Source organism: Camelus dromedarius, chromosome 35 (genome assembly GCF_036321535.1).
Source record: "Camelus dromedarius isolate mCamDro1 chromosome 35, mCamDro1.pat, whole genome shotgun sequence".
Classification (NCBI taxonomy): domain Eukaryota; kingdom Metazoa; phylum Chordata; class Mammalia; order Artiodactyla; family Camelidae; genus Camelus; species Camelus dromedarius.
The window spans coordinates 8654277-8677563 of record NC_087470.1 but is presented as its reverse complement, the minus strand read 5'-3'; the positions used below and the strand labels follow the sequence as shown (position 1 = coordinate 8677563).

General features: G+C 34.2%; 1 protein-coding gene and 2 pseudogenes across 1 annotated transcript; all 3 read left to right on the top strand.

Moving 5' to 3' along the window:
* The first annotated feature begins 346 nt into the window (after positions 1 to 346).
* On the top strand, positions 347 to 3169 carry LOC116155440 (olfactory receptor 4A5-like; annotated as a pseudogene).
* A 10750-nt stretch (positions 3170 to 13919) lies between these two features.
* Positions 13920 to 15146, top strand: LOC116155192 (olfactory receptor 4A15). The gene has a single exon (XM_031459316.2). It carries the CDS (start codon positions 14202 to 14204, stop codon positions 15144 to 15146), a length of 945 nt encoding a protein of 314 aa, XP_031315176.2. The 5' UTR covers positions 13920 to 14201.
* Positions 15147 to 21970: 6824 nt separating this feature from the next.
* Positions 21971 to 22979, top strand: LOC116155191 (olfactory receptor 4C3D-like; annotated as a pseudogene).
* The last annotated feature ends 308 nt before the right edge of the window (positions 22980 to 23287 follow it).

Below are 23287 nucleotides of genomic sequence, written 5' to 3'. Positions count from 1 at the left end.
CTAGTTTCAATAAGGTTCTATTAAAGTTATGACTGCCTGTTGGGTCTTTGACTACACTTCTCTGTAGAAGATCCACTAAGACATAGAGATATAACCTCTTACTTGTGGTCCCAACAGAACCATCTGAGGAGAAAAGGAACTGTCAAGGGAAGGTGTGATGGGCTTTTGGAAGAAGAATTCAGTAGATATTTACCAAATGCTTATTGTGTGCAAACCACTGTAGACATAGAGACACACAGATATGCTCTGTAATGTAACAGATACATTCATAGTCATGTTCACAATCTCATTACAGGTCTGGGTCTCCTGATCTCTCATCCCTGACACTGGCCTCACAGATGACTAAATGGGACATAGCAACAATCTAACAGAATTTGTTCTCCTGGGCCTCACTCAGAATCCTGAGGGGCAAAAAGCATTATTTGTCCTGTTTTTACTCATCTACATTGTGATGATGGTGGGTGATCTGTTCATTATGGTGACTGTCTTTGCCAGCCCCTCCCTGGACTCCCCCACATGCTTCTTCCTTGCTTATCTGTCCCTCATGGAAGTGGCTTACTCCTCTCTCATTTCACCCAAATTGATTAGAGACTTGCTCTGTGGTAAAAAGACAATCTCCTTCTCAGTTTGCATGGGATAGCTCTTCCTAGAACATTTATTTGAGGGCTCTGTGGTCTTCCTCCTGGTGGTGATGGCCTATGATCACTATGTGGCCCTCTGTAAGCCCCTGCACTACTTGACCATCATGAATCGGCAGGTTTGCATCCTGTTGCTGCTGGTGGCCTGGGGTGGAGGTTTCCTGCACTCCGTGGTTCAGCTTCTCTTTGTCTACAGCCTCCCCTTCTGTGGCCCCAATGTCATTAACCACTTCATCTGTGACATGTACCCATTGTTGGAAATTGCCTGTACTGACACTCACCTTGTGGGTTTCACTGTGGTTGCCAATGGTAGAGCAATCTATATGGTCATATTCATCCTTCTACTAACATCCTACGGGGTCATCCTAAATTCCCTTAAAACTCATAGGAAGGGAGGCACAAAGGCCTGTCTACCTGCAGTTCCCACATCACGGTGGTGGAACTCTTCTTCATTCCGTGTAGTTTCATGTATGTGAGACCTGTTTCCAACTTTCCCATTGATAAATCCATAACTGTGGTTTATACTGTCATCACTCCCATGTTGAACCCTTTAATATACACCTTGAGAAACTCAGAGATGAAAAGTGCTATGGCTAATCTCTGGGAGAAAAAGTTAACTAGGTAGAATAAGAATGTGTCACCCACACTGAACACATTTGTCACTAATCCTAAAAGGAATGAACAGGCAGGAAATTCTAACAATGGATGATTTAGTCAATTCAACGGACTCCACAGAGATGCTTTTCTTTATTTATACAAAAGCATCAAAAAAGTAGAATAAATTGTCCTTTAAGGCTTGAATCAATCTAATAGAGAAGTTCTGCAGGATGAATAAGAGACACAGGTTTTTGTCCTATTATAAGAAAAAATAAACTAAGTTCACCCTGTAACTTTGTTTTTCACAGTTTATACTAAAATGGGACTTTAGAAGGGAGAGTTGTGAAAAAAAAGCTAACCTTCAAAATTTACTTTCACCCAAATTAATGGGAAAACAATTGGGCTAATATTTAGAACAAATTTCTGAGGGCCAAAAGAGTGGTTTTTAAATTTTAAAGTGTTAAAATTATTTTTTTTTAGCACAGCAACTTTCTGTAGCTGCATAATGCATTCGTCTTTAAGATGACTTCTGTTCCTCAGGTCAATGTCTTTGAGTTTGTAGTGCAGGATATTCAGATGGGAGAAGTTACTGTGTTCATTTAAAGATATGATCAGTGAGCTGTTTTGTTAGATGGGATGTGGTTGATGATGAAAACAGAGTCTGGTTCTTGATTAGAGGATAGAAAACCACACTAATCCAAGTTGTCAATATATTTTCATTCTCTTATTCACTAGTTATATGAGCATTTTTTCTGCTCTTCAAACAGTAGACAGAACTTCTTATTTTGTCTTGGAGACACTGAAGATATGGAAAAGAAATGTGTTATTTTGCATAAGCAGTGTATTCCCTAAAAGTCATATTCAACTTAAATACTTTTTACTTATAGACTTAATAATAATTTGTTTCTGTGTAAACAGAATTTTGTTTTTCAATTTTATATAAAAAAATCAGGTTTTTCTCAGTGTGCATTCCCTTCTGGAATTTCTCAAGTTAGGAAGAAGATAGATTTGTTCTCATTGTATTATGGAATGTTATCTATGCTTTTTAATGATTTTGTTTTTTAAAATAAAGATTTTAGAATTTTTCTTACTTAAAAATTTTATTATGTATTTTCATGCATATCCATTAATATATGCAATTTAAATCTGTTTTGTAGCATCTTACCTAGAATATGATCAATATCACTGAAACTACTGATGTATATTGCCCTGACTCCCTTCCTCTGCCTCTTCCCAGAGATAATCTCAATGCTGAACTCTTTGTTAACCATTGATGAGAATAGTTTAACTATACATATATGTATTCTTAAAGTATATTATTTGAAGTTTCATATTCTTTATTAAAATTGCACTGTGCAGTATGTGGCTTTCTGGATCTTTTCTTAACAATGCCAATTAACTTTTCTAATATTTGATCATGTGATTGCACATTTCTCTAGTCCCACCATTTCCCCTGCTGTATGTTATTCCATGTCTGAATAGACCATTGAGTCAGTGGTCATTTGGGTTGTTTCCAGTTTTCAATAATGCACATGGTGCTGCTATAAACATCCTGAAAGAATGTTTTTGTGTTAAGTAGTGTTTACAAGTTCACAATCACAGATAGTTGCAATTTTCTTCTAAACCTGTATTATCAGGTGAATTCCTGTTAGCCGTATGAAGCAGATCTGTAAGTCCATGTCCCAACCAACACTTGATATTGTCAGATGTTTAATGTTTTTGCAAATCTAATGAGTATAAGACTATGACTGTATTATGGTTTTATTTTTCAATCCTTACTGCTACTGAATTTGAACACATTTGCATGTTTATTAAACATTCATTTTTTCTCATCTTCTATTCAACATGTATTCATGCTTTTGTCAGTTTTTCTAGTAGGTTGTTTTTCTGTTATCATAAATTTATTGGAGTTCTTTAGGAATTCTCTGTACTGATTCTTTTTTTGTTTGTATGCATTGCAAAAGTCTTTTCCCAGTTTGTGGTTTTTCTTTTCTAGATTTCTCTCACATATTTGGATGAATGGGAACTTCTAAATGTAATCAAATTTCTCAGTGTTTATGTGGATTTAAGTTAGCACTTCTATGTCTTTCTTATCATATCATTTCTACAGTATGGCCAGAAAAATGTCAATGTATATTGTCTTCTATATACTTCAAAATTTTGCATTTTTTAGTTTCCAATTTTAATCCATTGAACATTGATTTTTATATATGATGAAAAGTGCCCTTTTCATTTTTTTTCCAGTGTAGATAGCCAATTGTCTAAGCACCACTTGTGGAATAATCCATCCTTTCACATATTGAGTTTTTATTTATGTCTGATTCTAGTTCTGGTTTATTTATTACTGTCAACTGATTAATTTTTCTAAACTTGTGTTTATTTATGTAAGTTTATAATAAGTTTTTATGTCTTATAGGACAAGTCTTTCAATCATTTTTATGAAGTGAAAAAAGTCTTTGTTTCCACATACATTTTAATTCAGCTTGTCATGTTGAAAAAAGTCATTGGGATTTTTATATTGAAATTGCATTGAAGCCATTAACAGTTGACCCTTCCTACCCCAAATATAGCATAACTCTGCACCCAAATAGGCCTTTGACGTTCTTAAAATTTGAAAAATTTCACAAATATTCTTTCATATTTTTAATAAATACTTTCCTATGTATTCTTGTTGTTCTATTCCACAGCGTTACTGAACATAGATATTTATAAATATTTCTAACTTTTTATAAGAAAAATTATATCTTATTTTATGTCAATAATTTGCTTTATTTACTTAATAGTGAAATATTTTGCCATTGGTACATTTTTATGAATTGCTTTTTCATATACTTCATCTAATTTATTTGGCATGTTCAAAATGTTTTATTGACTTAGGAAAGATTTTATATGTTATAGTATAAAACAAAGAATTTCTCCTAGATAGTGTTTTGGTAGTGTGGAAGTGTTATACTTTTACTTTTAATGTTGTTGATCCCTATTATCAGAGTTTCTGCCTTTTTAACTTCAAGATTATATAATAATTTATAACTTTTTTTCTACTTTACTTATGTCTTTTTATTTTAAAGCATTAAGTACACATATATGCATATACGTGTGGGGGAGATTTTACAGAAAGGGAGAAAATGTATGTGTATGTTTGTGTGTGTGCCTATGTATAAAGAATTTAAATCTACTTTGCAAATGGTTATCTGTTACCTTAAAACAAAATTTTCAACACAGTTTCCAAAAATCTTACCTACTTACCTAATTTGATATGTCATGTTTACTATGTTTAATGTCCAAATGCTTTTGTATTTATTTCTAGGATATTTTCCTTTGACCAGTTGCTTATTCCTAAGCCAATACTCCATTTTTTTTTTTAGTTCTTGTAAGTAGATTTTAATATCTGCTAAGAGGCCTATAACTCAATACTCTTATTAAAGACAAGATTTTGTGTTTTGAACAATTATTTCTCATGTAAATGTTAGAATAATTTCAGAAGTAGAAACTATGAAAATTTTGACTGACAATATATTAAATGTCTAATTAATTAGGAAAATAATTGATGTCTTGTTCACATTGAATCATTCTCCATGGAAACATGAAAATATCTGTGTTTATTTAGGTCTTCTTTGATATTCTTCAGTAATTCCTTTGTTTTCATCATACAGATCTTTCACATCTTTCTTTTTTAACATATATTTTATAATTTGGATTATATTTATGAAAAATATTTTCCACATTCTATTTTCTAAAGAATTATAGCTAGCATTCAAGAAAATAACTAAGAAATATTTATCAGTTTACTCTTGAATTCAGCCACTTTACTGAACTCTTATTTAGTATGAAAGATCCTCAGTTAACTCTTTTGGATTTGCTAGAAAGATAATGTTATCTTAATGATTTTTCTTTCTAATAACTTTCTTCAAATATTTTATATCACATTTCTCCTTAATATATCATTATATTACTTGACATAGGAAAACATAGGGTAATGACTGTGAATAGAAAATCTTGATTCATTTTTAGCTTCAATGGGGATGCCTTGGAATTTTCCCATAAAAAATGTGCTCATTAAAAATTATCATCCCCACCCTGTATGTCAGTGTCCTGACAGGAACAGATACCACTCTTCAAAGGAACTAGTGACAACTATTTACAAAGAGTTTTCAAGATCAAAGAATTTTGGGGTCTTTGATTTGCATTTTCTTATTATTTAATGATGTTGAACATTTATTTTTCATATGCTTCTTGATTTTTTGTTATGTTTTCTTCAGAGAAATGTCTATTCAAATCCTTTTATAAAATGTTAAACAAAGGTTGAATTGTAAGACTTCCTTTATCAGATATATGGTTTTCAAATATATTTTCTCATTCTGTGGCTTATCTTCAATTTACTGATTTTTATCCTTTGAAGCACAGCAGTTTTAGCTTTAATGAAGCTAAAATTATTTACTTTTCCTTTTATTGTTTATGGTTTTGGTGTCATATCTTAAAAAATACTGCATAATTCAAGATTATTAATATTTACTCATATTTTATACTAAGAATCAGTGGTGTTGGCTCATTTTTTCTTTAGTCCATTTGGAGTTAATATTGTACATGATGTAAGGTAAGTTTCTTAATCTGTTAAGGCTGCTGTAACAAAATATCACAGACTGGGTAGTTTATAAACAACAGAAATGGATTTCTCAAAGTTCTGGAGGCTGGAAGTCTGAGATCAAGGTGTAAGCATGGTTGGGTGAATGCTTTTTTCCAGGCTGCAGACTTTTATTTGTATCCTCACGTGGCAGAAGGAACTAGGAAGCTTTGTGAGATCTTGTTTATAAAAGCACTAATTCCATTCATGAGGGGTCCTTCCTCATGACATAACCATCTTTCAGAAGACCCACCTATTAATACTATCACCTTTGGGGATTAGGAATTCCACATATGGATACTGAGGAGACACAAACACTCAGACCATAGCAATAAGAATCCAGTCTCATTCTTCTATCTGTGGATATCCAATTGTTCTAGAACCATTTGTTGAAAAGACTATTCTTTCTCCTTTTGACTTGCCTTGGCACCCTTGTCAAAAATGAACTGATCATAAGCATAGGGATTTATATCTAGACTCAATTCTGTACCACTGAGCCATCTGTCTGGCCTATGTCAGTAACCATATCTTGATGACTGTATTTTATAGTAGTCAGGAAACCAGGCAGTTCTTTTTCAAGATTGTTTTGGATGTTCTGTATCCTTTCCATCAAACATCATGACTCTTTCCTCCTAAATACATCAGCATGTATATACTATAAGACCAAAGATATTTTCTTGCATAGATACAGAGAATTATCAAATTAAGTATAACATTTATACTATATTACTGCCAAATATATGCCCATATTCAAACAGCACCAACTATTCTAATGATCTCTACAGCATTTTTTTCCCTAGTCCAAGGTCAAATCTTAGATCATTTATTGAATTTGGTTGTTACTTCTCTGTAGTTTATTTTGACCTGTTCCTCAGTACTTTTGTGACTTTTTACTGCATTAACATTTTGAGGGCTATCTCCCACTTGCTTTGTAGGATACCTCTCAATCTGAATTTGGTAATTCCCTATGATTAGATTCAAGTTATGCATATTTGACAGGCTGCTACAACATGCTTCATCTTTGCCTGCACCTAATTATTGGTTGATGTAAATGTACAAAGGTCCAGCCAATTTGCCTTGATTTGGGACATCGTTGAGACTGTCCTGACCTTAGCACTTCTTATATTGACTGAGACCTTTGTTGCAACTGCACTTCTTATTGGTTTCTTTCTCTATCCAATCGTTTTCATTGTTTTGTTATAGGTGTTATTCTCCAAGTCATACACCAATAAATCTTCATACAGATCTTTGTGTCAGAAACAATTTCCTACAAAATCCAACCCACAAAATTTTGTAACAGTTTTCTTTTTCTTCATGGTTCTTTTGGAATGACCACGAGTTAAATTGTAGTGATTCTCATTTTCTGGTGTATGTTTACCGTAGCTTTATATGGAGTTACACTGGTTTTTGCTTTCTCTTCATTTTGAAGTCCCGCAGCAAGCCTTCTATATCAACAGGATGAAAGTAGATGGTTTTAGGTGTCTTACAAGATTTCTAGTTCTGAGTAGACTATTTTTTAAGCATAGTATTTTTTTTAATTAGAAAAGAAGCATTGTTGTAATTTAGTTTTTGTCATTCTTATTTGTTTCCTCAGGATCTCTATTTCTTCTTCTTAATTCTTTCTTTTACTTTACCATCTTTTACATTAGCTTCTTCCATTCCTCTTCATCCTCATCTCCCCCAGAAGTGATGCTCTTTTGAAAACATCATCTTAGCTCCTACACACTGTCAAGTTCTTTCTCTGTACACTCTGATTTGCCAGATTGCAGATCTTTTTCTTTAATAATTTAAAAGTTGTGTGTGATTTACTCTTTAGTAAATGTAAGTAGGGCTGTGGTCTACCTTCCTTGGGATTGTTACTTCCTTATTCTGTTCTCTGCACCCATTTCAGGTTTCCTTCACTCTCCTCTTAGGCTTGGACCATAAGCTCCAGAGATCTCTCCTGGAATTTGATGTTTATTTCTTTAGGGTTAATTTGAAATTTGTGTATTCTCAGTGACTTATTTATGCTGTATGTGTTAGTTATGTGTGATCTTATGTGCCGATTCTATTGTATTGTATATTGTATTAGATGATGTGTACAGAATATTGTCTATTCTGTTGTGTGTTTTGTTAGGTAGTTTGTAGAAACATTCAGATTTAGGGACCTGCCATAGCTAAATAAAAGACATCTAAATTTAGCTTTTAAGTTTTCCTTCTTAGATTAATTTATAATAATCTCTTTCAAATTATAAGTCCTAATTACCTGTTTCTGCATTTCTTTTTAAGAAAGATTGTTTTCTTTTGGACAAAGTTCTGAGTTGGAATTTTGTATGAGGACATTATTTGAGCTAAATTGAAATTTTATTAAGTTGATTAGCCATAATCTCCCTCAGTACATCTGCCATACACAAAGACTTCACCTTTTACTTCTCTCCAGTACCATCTTGCTTTTGAGGATCTCAAGTATACACTGGTTAAATGAAAATAAAAATTCTTGTTTACACAACCTTATGTTTTTGCTCTTAATAAATGACTTACTCTTTGGTATTAGAATGCAATTTTTCCACTTAATTCCCCTAACGTGATTGGCAGCAGAAGCCTCTGAAGATATACAATGTACTGGTAGGATTTACGGAAGATCTCAGTTCTCTAGAGCATGGTTCCTCAGTGAATTTAATCTTGAACAAGCAGCCTTGGGGACAAACTGTTTTGACAACTCTGAAGTGATTTACTGTTCATTGTTGATTAAGTGCCCAGTCATAGCTTCTTTTACCGAGGGGAAGATTCCTCCTTGAGTAGTAATGTTATGGTCAAAATGTAAAATAAAAACCATTACTTTACTAGGCATGAATCATATTAAAATAATCATATAAATGCTTTAAAAATACCCCAAATAAAACCTATGTCTTTAATTATTTAGCTCTCTGCATTATTGACTGAAATATTATTAAAGGTTTGTTCAATTAATTTGGTCAGTTCAACATAATAATGCTTTAAATTTGTTCTTGATATATATTTTCAATGACAGCTTTCAAATTTGATGGCTTATCAGTCATATCAACTATATATTCCTGAAGCCAGCTCTGAATGATTCAATAATTTAAACTGTAAAGTGTTTATAAAAGTTGAAGAATATGGTCATGCCTTGTGGAGGCAGAGAGATATATGCTTATGTGACAAAGTGATTAAGTGTATCCTGATCTTCTCTCTGCAGTCACACCAGGTTTGATGTGATGGAAATCCTGCCTCATCTTCATTGAACTAAACCTTCATCTTCGAGGACCAAAGAGAATTGGTGAAGCCTGGATTTGGAACAAGTGACTGAAGAGGAAATAGAAAACTCAGGTAACAAATTCACAAAAACTCTTCCCTTCGATGAGAATAGGGAAAACTGAGTTACTTGAAATAAATTCTGTGTCTATCTTATGAAGCACGTTTTATCATTTAACCTCGAATATTTTATGACAGAAGTTCCAGGAATAAAACAGTATGAATGTTTACTCCATTCTGTATAATACTGTTGGAATAAATACAATGACAATAATTTTCTCCAATATTTTGTATTACAATTGTTTAAATGCAAACTGAAATAGAGACTAAACATAGCACAGCATAATAAAATATAACAGGACATATATATGGTCTTCACAATAACCTTTTAGATTGTTTTATATAATTTAGGGAATCTGACAATTACTTATTTTGCACGTTAATATATTGAAGATAATAGTAAGGATTATGATAGCTCTTTACAAATTGTTTTCTTGAGCATAGTATTTTTGAATGTTCTTGTGTAGACATTTTATTCCCTTTGGTAATTTTTTTTTAAGCTGTGGTAAAGTATATGAAACACATTATTGTGCTTCCAACACCACTCTCCATCTCCAGTACTTTTTCATCATCTCAAACTGACACTCTGCTTCCATTAAACAGTAACTCCACATCTTCTCATCCCTACAGTCCCCGGCAACCACCGTTGCACTTCCTGTCTCTTAGAACATGACTATTCTAGGTATCCCAGGAAAGGGAGATCATAAAATATTTGTCTCTTTGTTTCTGGCCTATTGCACTTATCCTAAGCTCTTCAAGGTTCATCCATGGTGTAACATATCAGAATTTCCCTCCTATTTAAGGCTGACTAATATTCCATTGTCTGTATATACCACAACTTGTTTATACATTCATTAGTTGATGGATATTTGGGTTGTTTCTACTTTTTGGCTATTGTGAATAGTGCTGCTGTGAACATTGTTGTACAAATATCTCAGTCTCTGCTTCTTAATCCTTTATGTTTGTGCCCCAAATAACATTTTGATATACAAGTTAACAGCTTCTTACTACAAAAGGAAACTCAAAACTTAAAATGTGAAAGCTTGAGTTCAGAGACATTTACTTACTTGTTAGACTCATTGAGCTATACTACCCCTTATTGGAAAGTGAATTTTAGTGTCTATGGAATTTCATGAATTATGCTAGATACAGGATCTACAAAAATCTTAAAGAAAATACCAACATCTATTTCTGCCTGTGGGTTAATGACATGGATATTTTCTCATTTTTATAAATATTGTGAATAAAATAGGACATACTGCAGTATGCAGACAGTTGACCCCTTAATTTATGGAAAGATTCCTTCAGATTAAATTTAGTTTTAATGATACATTTCAGAATGTAGAATGAGATATGGAGAAAGACAGACAAGGGAATCTGGACACAGTAATGTGAGTGGTAAAACTGGATAGCTTCCATAATTGCATATGATAATGACACACTCAATCCATCCAACCCTCAGGAAATGCTCAATTGGATAATTAGAAAAAATAGGGGACTTTGAGGAAACTCATGTAAAACTAATTGTAGAGATGTGGCACCAAATTTATATGAGGAAACAAAAAGTAGTAAATCATATTTTTAATTTATTTAGTGCTTATTACTTATCCATGTTTGAAGAGCATTATTTGTGTTATTCTATTTAATCTCTAAAACCAGCCTATGTGTTGGATACTATTATGTATCATTATAGAAATGCTGTTGAGTGATTTACCCAAGTCACACAGTTGGTATTTTCAGGCTCAAATTCCAAGTTGGAATTTAGAACTTGAGTTTTCATAAAATACACTGCAGCCATTAAGGGCCACCCTGGCAATATTTATAAAACAGAACAAAATAAAACTGACAAAGACTATGTTTGAGACAGGTAGTTTACCATCTCTGATAGATATTTTTGAGTATCTGTTCCCAAAGTCTGTTCAATCATACTTAGGGTTTAGTGTTGGCATTTTCTTTTACTATGAAGAAATTGACTTGGGAAATGTGATATTTCTTTAAAATTTATCTTTTTAAAATCTAAAGGGCTAGTTAGGCATATATTAGAATCTCAAAATTTTTGCTACATCATCTTAATGGTCACTACTCACTCATTAAAAAAAAGCTATTGGTTACATGGGAAACAGCTTTCACTATATAAACAATTAAATATAAACATGGTTAGACAGGAATTGTGATCGTATGTTTCAAAAGGATCTGCAATGAAACTGAAAATTTCAGTCTTTAGTTTCCAATATCTTGCTGGTTGTTAAGTGTTTTCCAGTATTTCACACCTTACAGACCAAATGGTTTGCTTCCCCACCTTATGTTGTTGAATTTGGCAGAGTGTAGATCTACTTGATTTACCTTATTTTATTTGTCATTGTAGGATAGTTACCATGATCTACATTTTGAGAATTCTTTAAAGATTTACCATTTCTCATTGAAATTTGAAGAATCTCACAAATGTTTGAAGCAGATATATTAATTTTTTAACAACATACAATATTGATAAAGTTTGGAATTTTGTATCATTTCCAGTTGAGTTAATAGTTTTGAACAGTTTAGAGTAATAATTAGGTCACTTAAATACATGAGGCATGCTCAGATTCTGGAGATACAATTATTAAAAACACATGTTTACCATCCCAACAGACCTGACATATGATGGTAGAAAACCAGCTATAAACACATAGGTGTTGTAAGTACTTACATGTCAAAGAGTTAGGCTCTGCTACTAGACATTATCTGTTGCATGCTCGGACAATTCCTATGGAAGGTGGGTATTCAACTTTCATCATAAATGCAGGTACAGCTTGCTAATTGTGAGTGGAGATATTTAGGTGCATAAGAAATGCACATCCAGAGCCCTGAAGATGGAACTCCTTTAGGCAACTGATAGCTCATACTCATGCATCTTAAAGTTGAGAATTTGATTTTCTCATTTTCCTTTGATCCGGAAGTATAAAGATTCTGAGAGGCAAATCCTGGAGCTAATGCTGAGTTACCCTCTAATCCATATATGAATCTACAGCTCAGGAAATCTGAAATTCCTCTAGTCCCAACTCAGCAAGTTCCCCCAACTCAAACTGTTGACCAATTTCAAAGCTTATTTTATTCCGCTTAAGATCTTTGCCATTTCCAATCTGCCTTTTCTCAGTAATGTTGCATTTTTTCTCTCCTACACTTTTATTCTCTCTCTGATGTTCGAGTACAAATTGGCTTGCCAGAGGCACAAATCTCCTGCCCTCCACAAATGACAGCCTGTAAATTGACACTGCAAAGGGGCACATTTAAAATAATTTTGCCAAAATGAAGTAACCTTCACATTACATGTAAAATTTGCCCTGGATCATATCTGAAAGACCCCACAAAGTTTTATTTTCCACCAGTGAGAATGAATGGCCTGTATTCCACACAGCCTCAGATAACCAAGAATTTAAAAAATGAACAAAATAACTAGTCTAATCTACTCATTACTTTAATAGCCAAATAACCTTTAATACATACTAACTCACCCTGGTTAATATAAAGGTGGACTACCAGCAAAAATGTTCACATGCCACTTAGGATAAAGGTTTCAATGACAAGAATTCAGAAACTCACACATCTGGAAAGACTATCACCTTTCAATAAGAATAGGAGTTGGGACGTGATTTTTCCAAGATGCCTGAGCAAAATTAAATATTTGTAGATTTTGGGTATACAATTCTTTCCACTAGACTATGTTTCTGCCTAAAATTTTTATTTTGGCACTCTTAATTGAGCTGTTGCTAGCAATAATTAATTCTAAACACTTTTGGAAAGTAGGGAAAATGTCTGTGTAGTACCCATTCACTGAGATTTTTATTGTCTGTTTTTTTCTTCCAATAATTTAATTTGCAATTAATGTCAGTTTAGTTTGTGTGTGTGTGTGTATTTTTAAATAAAATATTGCTTTCATTGTACTTTATTGGGTGGGAAGAATTTTATACATTTATCTCTGCTCAGTTGCTCTCTTATAGTTTTGAAATTCATTTTACTTAAATAGAGGTTAATAAGCATTTAATGAGCACTCATGATGTGCCTGGTTCTTCACTGACATGGGTGACTTTTTCCCCTGTTTCTGGAGCTTGTAGTAACTCAGAACGTCATCCATCTAAACAGCAGCCTGTGATTCTATGCTACATGCCTGGGCGTTGCTTTACATAAATATGTAAGTGAAGGTATTAGGAATGGGATTGTTCCCATGCAGGACTTCAGAGGCCAAAACACACTCAGGGAAAAAAGAAATGACATATAAAGTCAAAAATGAAGTCTGAATGGTATCACTTATGGTGGAATCTAAAAAAAAGAAATGCCATAAATGAACTTATTTACAAAACAGAAACAGATTCACAGACATAGAAAACAAATTTATGGCTACCAAAGGGGAAAAGGGTTGGGGGTGATAAATTAGAAGTTTGGGATTAGCAGACACAAACTACTATATATATAACATAGATGAACAACAAAGTCCTTATGCTGTACACCAGAAATTGACACGATGTTGTAAACCAACTATACTTCAATAAAAATTTAGATAAAAGAGGACTATATTCATTAGCTTGTAATAACCTATAGTGAAAAAGAATATGAAAAATAATATGTGTATGTTTGTATATGTATGACTGAATCACTCCACACCAGAAACTAATACAATATTGTAAAATCACCAAACTTCAATTAAAATAAAATGAAAAAAATGCCATCTCTGTGAGAGAGATTCTGGAGAAAACAGCTTTCTTATTGTTTGGTAGATCATCTCTCAGATATGCCCACTCACATATGCCTCCCAGTTAGAATACTGACGTCTCATCACTGCAGTTGAAGCAAGGAATTTGTGATATTGGATGGAGTGCTTGTGGGAGGAGATTCCAAAGTCTCACTTTCTAAAGAGTTACTCTGTGTGAGCCCTCATGGAGCAAACACTGCAGTAAGACATCACCATTTTGACAGAAAGCTTGCAATCCTCTCCAAGTCATTGTTGGCCCTTTTGTTTGCAGAATCTGACACCCGATCAACACCTTTGGATCACCATGGAAAATAGGAACAACGTGACTGAGTTCATCCTGCTGGGGCTCACACAGAACCCTGAGATGCAAAAAGTTCTATTTGTCCCCTTCTTATTCATCTACCTCATGACCATAGTGGGCAACCTGCTTATCATGGTGACCATCGTGGCCAGCCAGTCCCTGGGTTCCCCCATGTACTTTTTTCTGGCTTATTTATCATTTATAGATACTGTCTATTCTACTGCCATTGCTCCCAAAATGATCACTGACTTGCTTCATGATAAAAAGACTATTTCCTTCCAGGCTTGTATGACTCAAGTCTTTATAGATCATCTGTTTCCTGGTGTTGAAGTCATTCTTCTGGTGGTGATAGCCTATGACAGATATGTAGCCATCTGTAACCCTCTTCATTATTTGATCATCATGAACAGGCGGATATGTGTTCTCATGCTGCTTCTGGCCTTGACTGGAGGCTTTCTGCACTCATTGGTTCAATTTCTCTTCATTCATCAGCTCCCTTTCTGTGGCCTCAATGTCATTGACAACTTTGTGTGTGACATGTACCCCTTATTGAAACTTGCTTGCACCAACACCCACCTCATTGGACTCTCCATGATAGCTAATGGAGGGGCAATCTGCACTGTTGTCTTCTTCACTCTCTTAGTTTCCTATGGGGTCATATTACACTCCCTTAAGGTACATGGTGTGGGAGGAAATCCCAAAGCTTTCTACACCTGTGCATCCCACATGAAAGTGGTCATTTTATTCTTTGTTCCTTGTATCTTCCTGTATGCAAGACCTAGTTCTACCCTTCCCATGGATAAATTCATGACTGTGGTTTTAACTTTCTTAACTCCCATGTTGAACCCCTTAATCTACACCCTGAGAAATGCAGAAATGAAGAATGCTATGAGGAAACTTTGGAATAAAAATGTAACCTTAGCAGGAAGAGGGCTGTATCCTTCATGAAGAACATATATACATTCTATTACAGAATCGACAAATGCTTTCATTATCAATGATTGCACTTAAAAAATCATTTCCTTTGGGTTATGTAGACTACTTATTCCTGAAACAGCTATAAAATTAATCTTTATCTAAATGGAATGTTTTATAGTCCTTAGAGACCAAATGAATTGCATAGGTTTAATTTCTTGTAATGTAATCTCTTGTAATATGTAATCATACTGTATTTTTTTTCTGGTTGTTGTTATACTGCCCATTTTTTTTAATAGACTTTATTCTTTTAGAGCAGTTTCAGGTTCACAACAGAATTGAGCAGAAAATACAGAGTTTGCATATAGCCCTCTCAACCCACACATACATTCTCCCCTACTCTCAACTTCCCTCATCAGTGTGGCATATTTAGTACAATCAATAATCATACTGTATTAAGATTCTTTAGTGACAAAAGTTTTTTGGTTTTACTTCAACTTCTTTTTCTGGAGCAAACACTGCCCTGGTACAGAACAATATGACCAAATAGAACTTGCCCCATTTTTGTCAAAGAGAATGAAATTTTTAAATTAAAAATTCTAATGGCTAAAAAATGTTAATCTAACAGTAAAAATAAATGTCCTGGTCAAATTAAGTAATTTAAAATTTCACAGCACATGATCATAGCTGAGGATAAACCCATAAGAAATCAACTTTGTTAAATTTATACTGTGATGGTAGCATATGGTTGATTTTGTACATTCTGATACACTTTGGACTAAAAAATTAAATTATTCAACCCAGTTCTTTGCATCTGGATCAACAGGCCTCCTCCAATAGTTGAAATACATACTTAAGTCATTCATATCACATATAGCTCCAGAGTCTGCCTACATTAAATTAAACTGTCTGGGTTCAGGGTTTCCTTTTTAAATGCAACACATGTTTAAAATTTAGGGTACAGATGATCTTGTTTTACACAATGTTTTTCTCATTCTCCATAAACTATACATTCTTGACTTCACTGATGAATCAAAGGCATCTTTCTGCTTACAATTGCTCTATAGCACTTTTGGGGATCAAATGCTATTTACAGACATAATTTTTTTAAGGCTCTGGTGTTACACGTTTCTGGATAGATTAAACCCACAACATAGATACTAAGGCATAAAATATGTCTTCATCCTTTTCTCAATTTGTAATTTGATTCATTTAGTGTACTTAGCAACATTAATGCCTCCACGTATTTGACAAATATTAAATAAATGCCAGACACATTATCGAATAAAGTTTCATTTATTCTTCAGTGAAGGAAATAAAAAGTACTCTAGAAATTTAATCTGAAGGACATCTAATACAGTGATTTAAATATTTCAAAAATATTAGAATTGAAGGAGCTGACACCTGACTACTGGAGTGAATGAGGTTGAGATCAAGGACTCCCCACCTACGCTATGATGCAGAGACGAGGAAGCTGGAATCATGATGAAAGATCTCTGCATGTACTTCTCAAAGTCCTTCCGTGCTGTGCATTTAAAAAGATAATTCTCTTTAAATTTATAAAGTTTTTCCTTTTACATTCACGTTTCTAACTCACATGAGATATACATTTTCAGCTATGGTGTGAGTTGGAAATACACTTTCCTTGCTTATCATTTGGATAAATAAAACTTCCCAGTATATTTATTGAATAGTCATTCTGTTTACAGTACCTTACAATACCACTATATAAAAATTCTATATATCTATTACTCTATCTCTTAACTTTCTATTTTGTACAGTTGGTATATCCATAAGCCTAATGTCTAATTTAACACAGTGTTTCAGATACTAGGGAGCTCCTTGTGCCTGCATGTCCTCCAACAGAAGCTTGGGGACCAATTGTCAGAAGATGTTGAAGAAGGATTTGAATATCTTTGTAAGAAGCTGAATTAGGTATCTTCAAAAGTTTATTCTTTTTATACAATAAAAAAGTAGCATATTTCTTCTCTTCTTATACACCATGAAAGAAAATATTTTATGTTATTAAAAAGCTTTGAACTTATCTGAAACCCAAATGTAAATTTCTCATCGCCATACTATTGATGTTGTCTTTACCTGTTAATACAGAGGATTAATTATTCCAGTTCATCAAGAAAATATTTCTCAGCTAAAAACTTACCTAAATTATAAGGCTTTGTTGTGAATTAATTTTGAATCTTTTCAAAAATGAAGTATGCTACCAAAATACACATGTGTATATGTCATAGATATACTCACAGTTTCCTTTTTTAACAGAAAGATTCAGCTTCCCACTTCATGAGTACCATGTTTTGTTGAAGAATTCAGTGGACTCCATGATGCAACAATATTTAGCAAACATATTAGGGTTGTGAAAACATGATGGAGAATAAGAAAACTAGCTTCAGAATCAGGAGATATGGGTTTTATGTCACAGTATGCCAACATCATATTCCATAACCTTTACATGATTTCTGCATTTCTATAAGTAGTTTACTTAGGTAAGTTGGAAGGTGCTCCCAAGTTCTGTGATTCTGCTCATGTCAACATTTTATTATCATAAATATCATTATATATGCTTCTACTTTAATTAGAAGTAAAATTGGAAGAGTTCTGAGACCATAGTCCACCTCCCCAAACTTTTCTATTCCTGGTAAACAACTGCAGAGATATCCTTTTGGGATAAAATTTTCTCTGGGTTGGACTAAGACAACGTGAGCCCTGCTCTTGAGTGCCTTTTTATTTTGAGAACATGCTCTTCTACCTAGTGAAATGCATGAAGCTGTTGTAAGAACACTTCGGTGGATATTTGGTTTTTGTGAAATTAGTCCCCAAACCTATCGAAGGTCAAACTATTCCTCACCTAATTTCTGATCAGCTGTGATAAGATCCATATATATTTTCTGATGCTTTCATTTGGATTTACCCTTCTTCAAGTTTGAAAATCTGTGTTGCTGTCTTTCTGGAGTTCTAAACCCCTCTGTCCTTGGATTTGTATTTTGGAAAAGACTTTCCTGGTGTGGCTCCAGGGACTCTTCTTTTGAAAATGATTTTCATGAACAACCTTCACTGATTTAGACCTAACTATGTTCTCTTTCCATTCCATGCTACTCTCTGGAGCTTGGGGAGCTAGGCTAGACAGGGTCTGGGTTTCTAAAGCAATCCCTCTACCCAGTACAGTAACTGTTTAAGTGAGGCTGGTGACCACTTAATGGGCCATTATGAGTAGATGTCAAGCTTTTATGAGGTTGGGAATGATGACTTTGTACATGCTAACTCTCTGATCTGATTCTGGGTTTCATTCCAGAGTTGAAAGACAAGTTCAAGACATTTTCATGATGACACTGAAGGAAAACCATATTCCTTATAACCCTCTAGATAGTTTCAAATCTTCATTCAAACCGTCTTTGGCATCTGCCATCACAGATATTATTATGGCCCTATAATATTAATGTGTCCAGTCAAAATAGGTCTGGTCATGTAGTTTCAGTTTTCTTAAGTGCTTTTCCTTCATGACACGTGCTGCTCATAATGACCACATTCTCTGTAGCCAATCCAAAGTTATGTTCAATTTGTTTTTCTTTTTATGAAAGCAAGCATATTTGAACATATGGTCATTATGGTAAATGGGGAAATTAATGAATTGAATTGAATTGATTAAAATAATTTCAAAGATCAATATTTATTTCTTTTGGTAAATAATTATAATATGCCTCACGTTGGTGGCAGCATAAACACGTCATACCACTTGTAAAACAATAACTTAAAGATAAGGATCCTGGCCCAGAATTTACGGGCCTAGCGTCTTATTTTGCCTTGGCAAATGGCATTCTGATTCTGCCTTCTATTTCCTTGTTATAAATTGTGAATATTGATGCTTACTTTTTTTCTACTCCATAGGGATATTATGAGATCAAATTTAAATAACTGAAATAAATCCATTTTACCACCTCTGAATATAATTGGAGAATGGAATTATTTTTATCATTGTCATGAGAATCTAATTCCAGAATTGGCACATGAAACAACTACTTTGAAGAAATGCTGTACATTTTATCTGCTGTGAAGTGCTAATATTATAATAGGGTTCATAATTATCACTTAATCTTAACATAATACTTAAAAATTATGGTTACCATGAATGGTAGGTCACTTAAAAATTAAATATTATAATAAAAATTTAAAAATCAGATAGTTATCCACCTAAGTGTTTAATTTATGTAATATTAAATATTTAGACTCCATATTTAAGATCATTTACTATCAAATAGCAAAGTATATAAGTAATTAACATGTTTTTCTCTTGTCATAGTGTTTTGTTTTAATGTAGACTTAAGGATGAAACTCAGAATTAAAGAGGAATACTATAAGAGTTCTCTGAAATCAGTTTCCTTTCTTGAGATAATTGTGTTGTTGGCAAGATCTGCTAATGATGGTGAAATACTCCTGAGGTCCTATTAGCCACAACTAAGAAACATCATAGAATTTGACTACAAATGGAATATGTGGTAGCACTTTTAAGGCTCAAGAGAAAGGTCTTATCCAGGTGCCACTTATATATCAGCAAACACACTTGTTAGAGATGAGCTAGTTGGCATTTTCTACTTCACAACTTTCTTGGTGAACTATCAGCTTCCTGGGGCCCTGGCCATGGAGCTATATCAGACAACATCATAGGTGAGATTTTTTTTTTCCAGGAAATTGTATAATCATAGAGCTGTAATGGATTTTACAAATCATATAACCCCCACAAATCTAAAATATAAATCTCTTTTCAAGCATTAAGAAAGTTAGAATTAACTATAATATTACCAACTTGGCAGTAAAAATATTTTGAGGTATTTTTTTCTCATTGATATGTATTTAACACCTGTGTTTAAAACTACACATTATTCAAAGAGATGCAGTATACTTTAATTATCCATTTCTCTAATATTGAACATTCCATGTAGTTTCTAAATTTTCCACAGCTCTCAATAATTTTGTTGAACATATTTTAAAAAATTATTTTTCCCTTTAAAAAATGTTTTCCTTTAGGGTTTATTCCTAGAAAGAGTATTGTGGAGTCATAGGAAAAAGATGAATTAATTTCTGTTTTTTCATAGTTATGTCTAAGTCAGTTTTATTAATTATGTCTAATTCTTACTTTATGTACACTCTTTTCTCATCCGCTGGGGGAGTCAACCTGAGAATAAGGGAATGCAATGAAGCTGCTGCCCTTTTTTCTACATGTGTGTACAATTTTCATCTTGGATAATTTGAAAATAAAGCTCTTTATCCACTTATCTTTTTTTTTAAGGAATAGTTTTTGGAGAATATATTTTATTATATTTATGTTTTCTCTTTTCTTTGGGAAATTTATGTCCTCACATTTCTATTCTATTAGTAATGCAGTGTCCTACAATCAGGAATGACAAATGATGGATGGTATGGGAAGACAGGAGAAGAAGGCTGGAGAATGTCTGCAGCAGAAACATAAAGTGGTGGGAAGGTCATTTAGATCATGAAAGGATGAGCTGCTGCTTTTTGATAATAAAATGTCAGGGAAGTGATTACTAAAGGCACTTCACAGAGACACTTTTTGTAACTTTATGTGAACACACATACATTAACATACACAGTCAGTATCCAATTAAGATTTGTTGAATGAATGAATTTGTAGTAAGTATTTATAGTAAGTACTAGAGTTTATGTGTGTTTGTCTCTGTCTATATATAGTACTTCATCTTATCCAGCAGACTATTTCCTTCTATTTTCCACAATAAATTTCTATTTTTAAAACTTTGGAAATAAGGATTTCCTTTGCTTGATAGATCCTACTGTATTGAACACCTATGCAAGATGTTTTTTTCAATCCAGTTCTACAAAAGCTGTAAATTTACTGAATGTGACTATGTAAAATTGTATGTGGAACAGAATTTTGAAGAATTATAAAAATTAATTAACAAATACTATAATTACCTTGAAAGTAAAATGACCCAGTAATATACTCTTTCCTATAGGTAATAATTATTTGATACTTACCTTATAAAGTATGCCAGAAATTATTAACCTGGAATGCAGCTTCCTTTCACAAGTTTACTTACGTTTCTCATAAAGTAGAGAGCAATGATAAACAGAGCAGGAGGGTGAGAACACTTGAATTCCTAGTACATTTATGGTGTGGGGAAGCAGGAATATTCTCACCCATGGAGAATGGTAATTCACCAAGCACTTCATCATCACCTAACAGGTTTCAGGCAGGGCAGACATTATGCTAGGCACTGTGGTAGGTGCAGTGGGGAAATACACCTGAATAGCTTATGTGTTCTGGTAGGTACCAGGGAGAGCATGTTGCCAACTATATACATATATTTCCCTAAATTGCCTGCTTATGGGAGATATGTATTCATTATGTCTTTCTTCCCACAGTTAGAGATGAGGGTTCAAGTGTGAATTCTCATGGAAGAGGGAATACCTCTTTCCTGTGTGCTGCACCTTTCAGCTTACAAGATTCATCTGAGAATAACAGTTTCTAACTTCACAGACACAGAGGAGGGCTCAGAATCATGGGACACAGACATGAGTTAGCAGAGTCACATGGTGCTGGAGCCAGAAGGAGAATCCAGATCTCACGAGGACAGCCCAGGGTTTTCTCAGTAAATGACTCATCAAAAGTTGCCCTATTGATGTTATACAGGTGACAGGTACTGGGTGTCTGAAGAGATGGAAACATCATGGAGGAAGTAAGAGAGAATTGAAACAAGCACTGAGGCAAAGAAATGTTCCACAGGTACAGTGACTGCTCTGGTTTTGTACCAAGAAATTCAAACCATGATACTTTCATGATTAATGGGTATCATTCTTTATCTCTTTCTAGGTATTCAGGCCCCAAGAAGGTGTTACTTGCTGAATGGACCTCCTTATGCCTCCCAACAATGTGACTGAATTTGTTCTCTTGGGACTCACACAGAATCCACACTTGCAGAAAATACTCTTCGTTGTCTTTTTGCTCGTTTTCCTATTTACCGTGTTGGCCAATCTGCTCATGGTCATCACCATCTCCCTCAGCCCTGCACTTTCAGCTCCCATGTGCTTCTTTCTCACTTACTTACCTTCATAGATGCTCCCTACACATCTGTCACCACTCCCAAAATGTTCATTGACTTACTGTACCAGAGGAAAACCATCTCCTGGGGTGGCTGCCTGATTCAGCTCTTTGTAGAACATTTCCTGGGAGGATCAGAAATTATCCTCCTCATTATCATGGTTTATGACCCCTATGTGGCCATCTGCAAGCCTCTGTACTACACGACCATCATGCAACAGGGACTCTGCCAGCTCCTGGTGGTGGTGGACTGGATTGGGGGAATCCTACATGCCACTGTGCAGATTCTTCTCATGGTCAACTTGCCCTTCTGTGGTCCCAATGTCATTGACCACTTCATGTGAGATCTCTTTCCTCTGTTGAAGCTTGCCTCCAGTGACACCTACAGGCTTGGAGTGGTGGTGGCAGTGAACAGTTGGGGCACGTGCTTACTCATTTTTTCCATGTTACTCATCTCCTACATAGTCATCCTGAGCTCCTTGAAGTCCTACGGCTCTGAAGGACGGCTCAAGGCCCTCTCTACATGTGGCTCCCACTTTGCAGTAGTGGTGATTTTTTTTTGTGCCTTGTATATTCACCTACATGCATCCTGTGACCACCTACTCTGTGGACAAATTGGTAACTGTGTTCTTTGCAATCCTCACTTCCATGTTAAATCCTATCATTTACACAGTGAGAAACACTGAGGTGAAAAATGCCATAAGAAGTTTGTTGAAGAGGAGAGTAACTTAGGCTGTTCATGTTGCCAAGAAAGTGAGGATTTATATAAATATACAGGATTATATCTACCATAAAACATGAAAGAAAATTAACAAATTTTGCAGATCATTGACAGAAAAACTAAAGCTCAGAAACTAACACTCATTGAGTATGTAAAACATGGCTAGTACCTCTGCTGATGCTTTTAATAATTTTTAATATATTTTATTAAGTCTTCAACATTCATGTGCCTAGATTCAGGATATGCAATGGAGAGAACATCTATAAATCCTTGATTTGATGATTCTATAGTATGTGTTTCTGCAGAGTCTCACTGCTACTTTACTAAATTCTTTATAAATATGTTACTTGGATGAAACTGACTTTG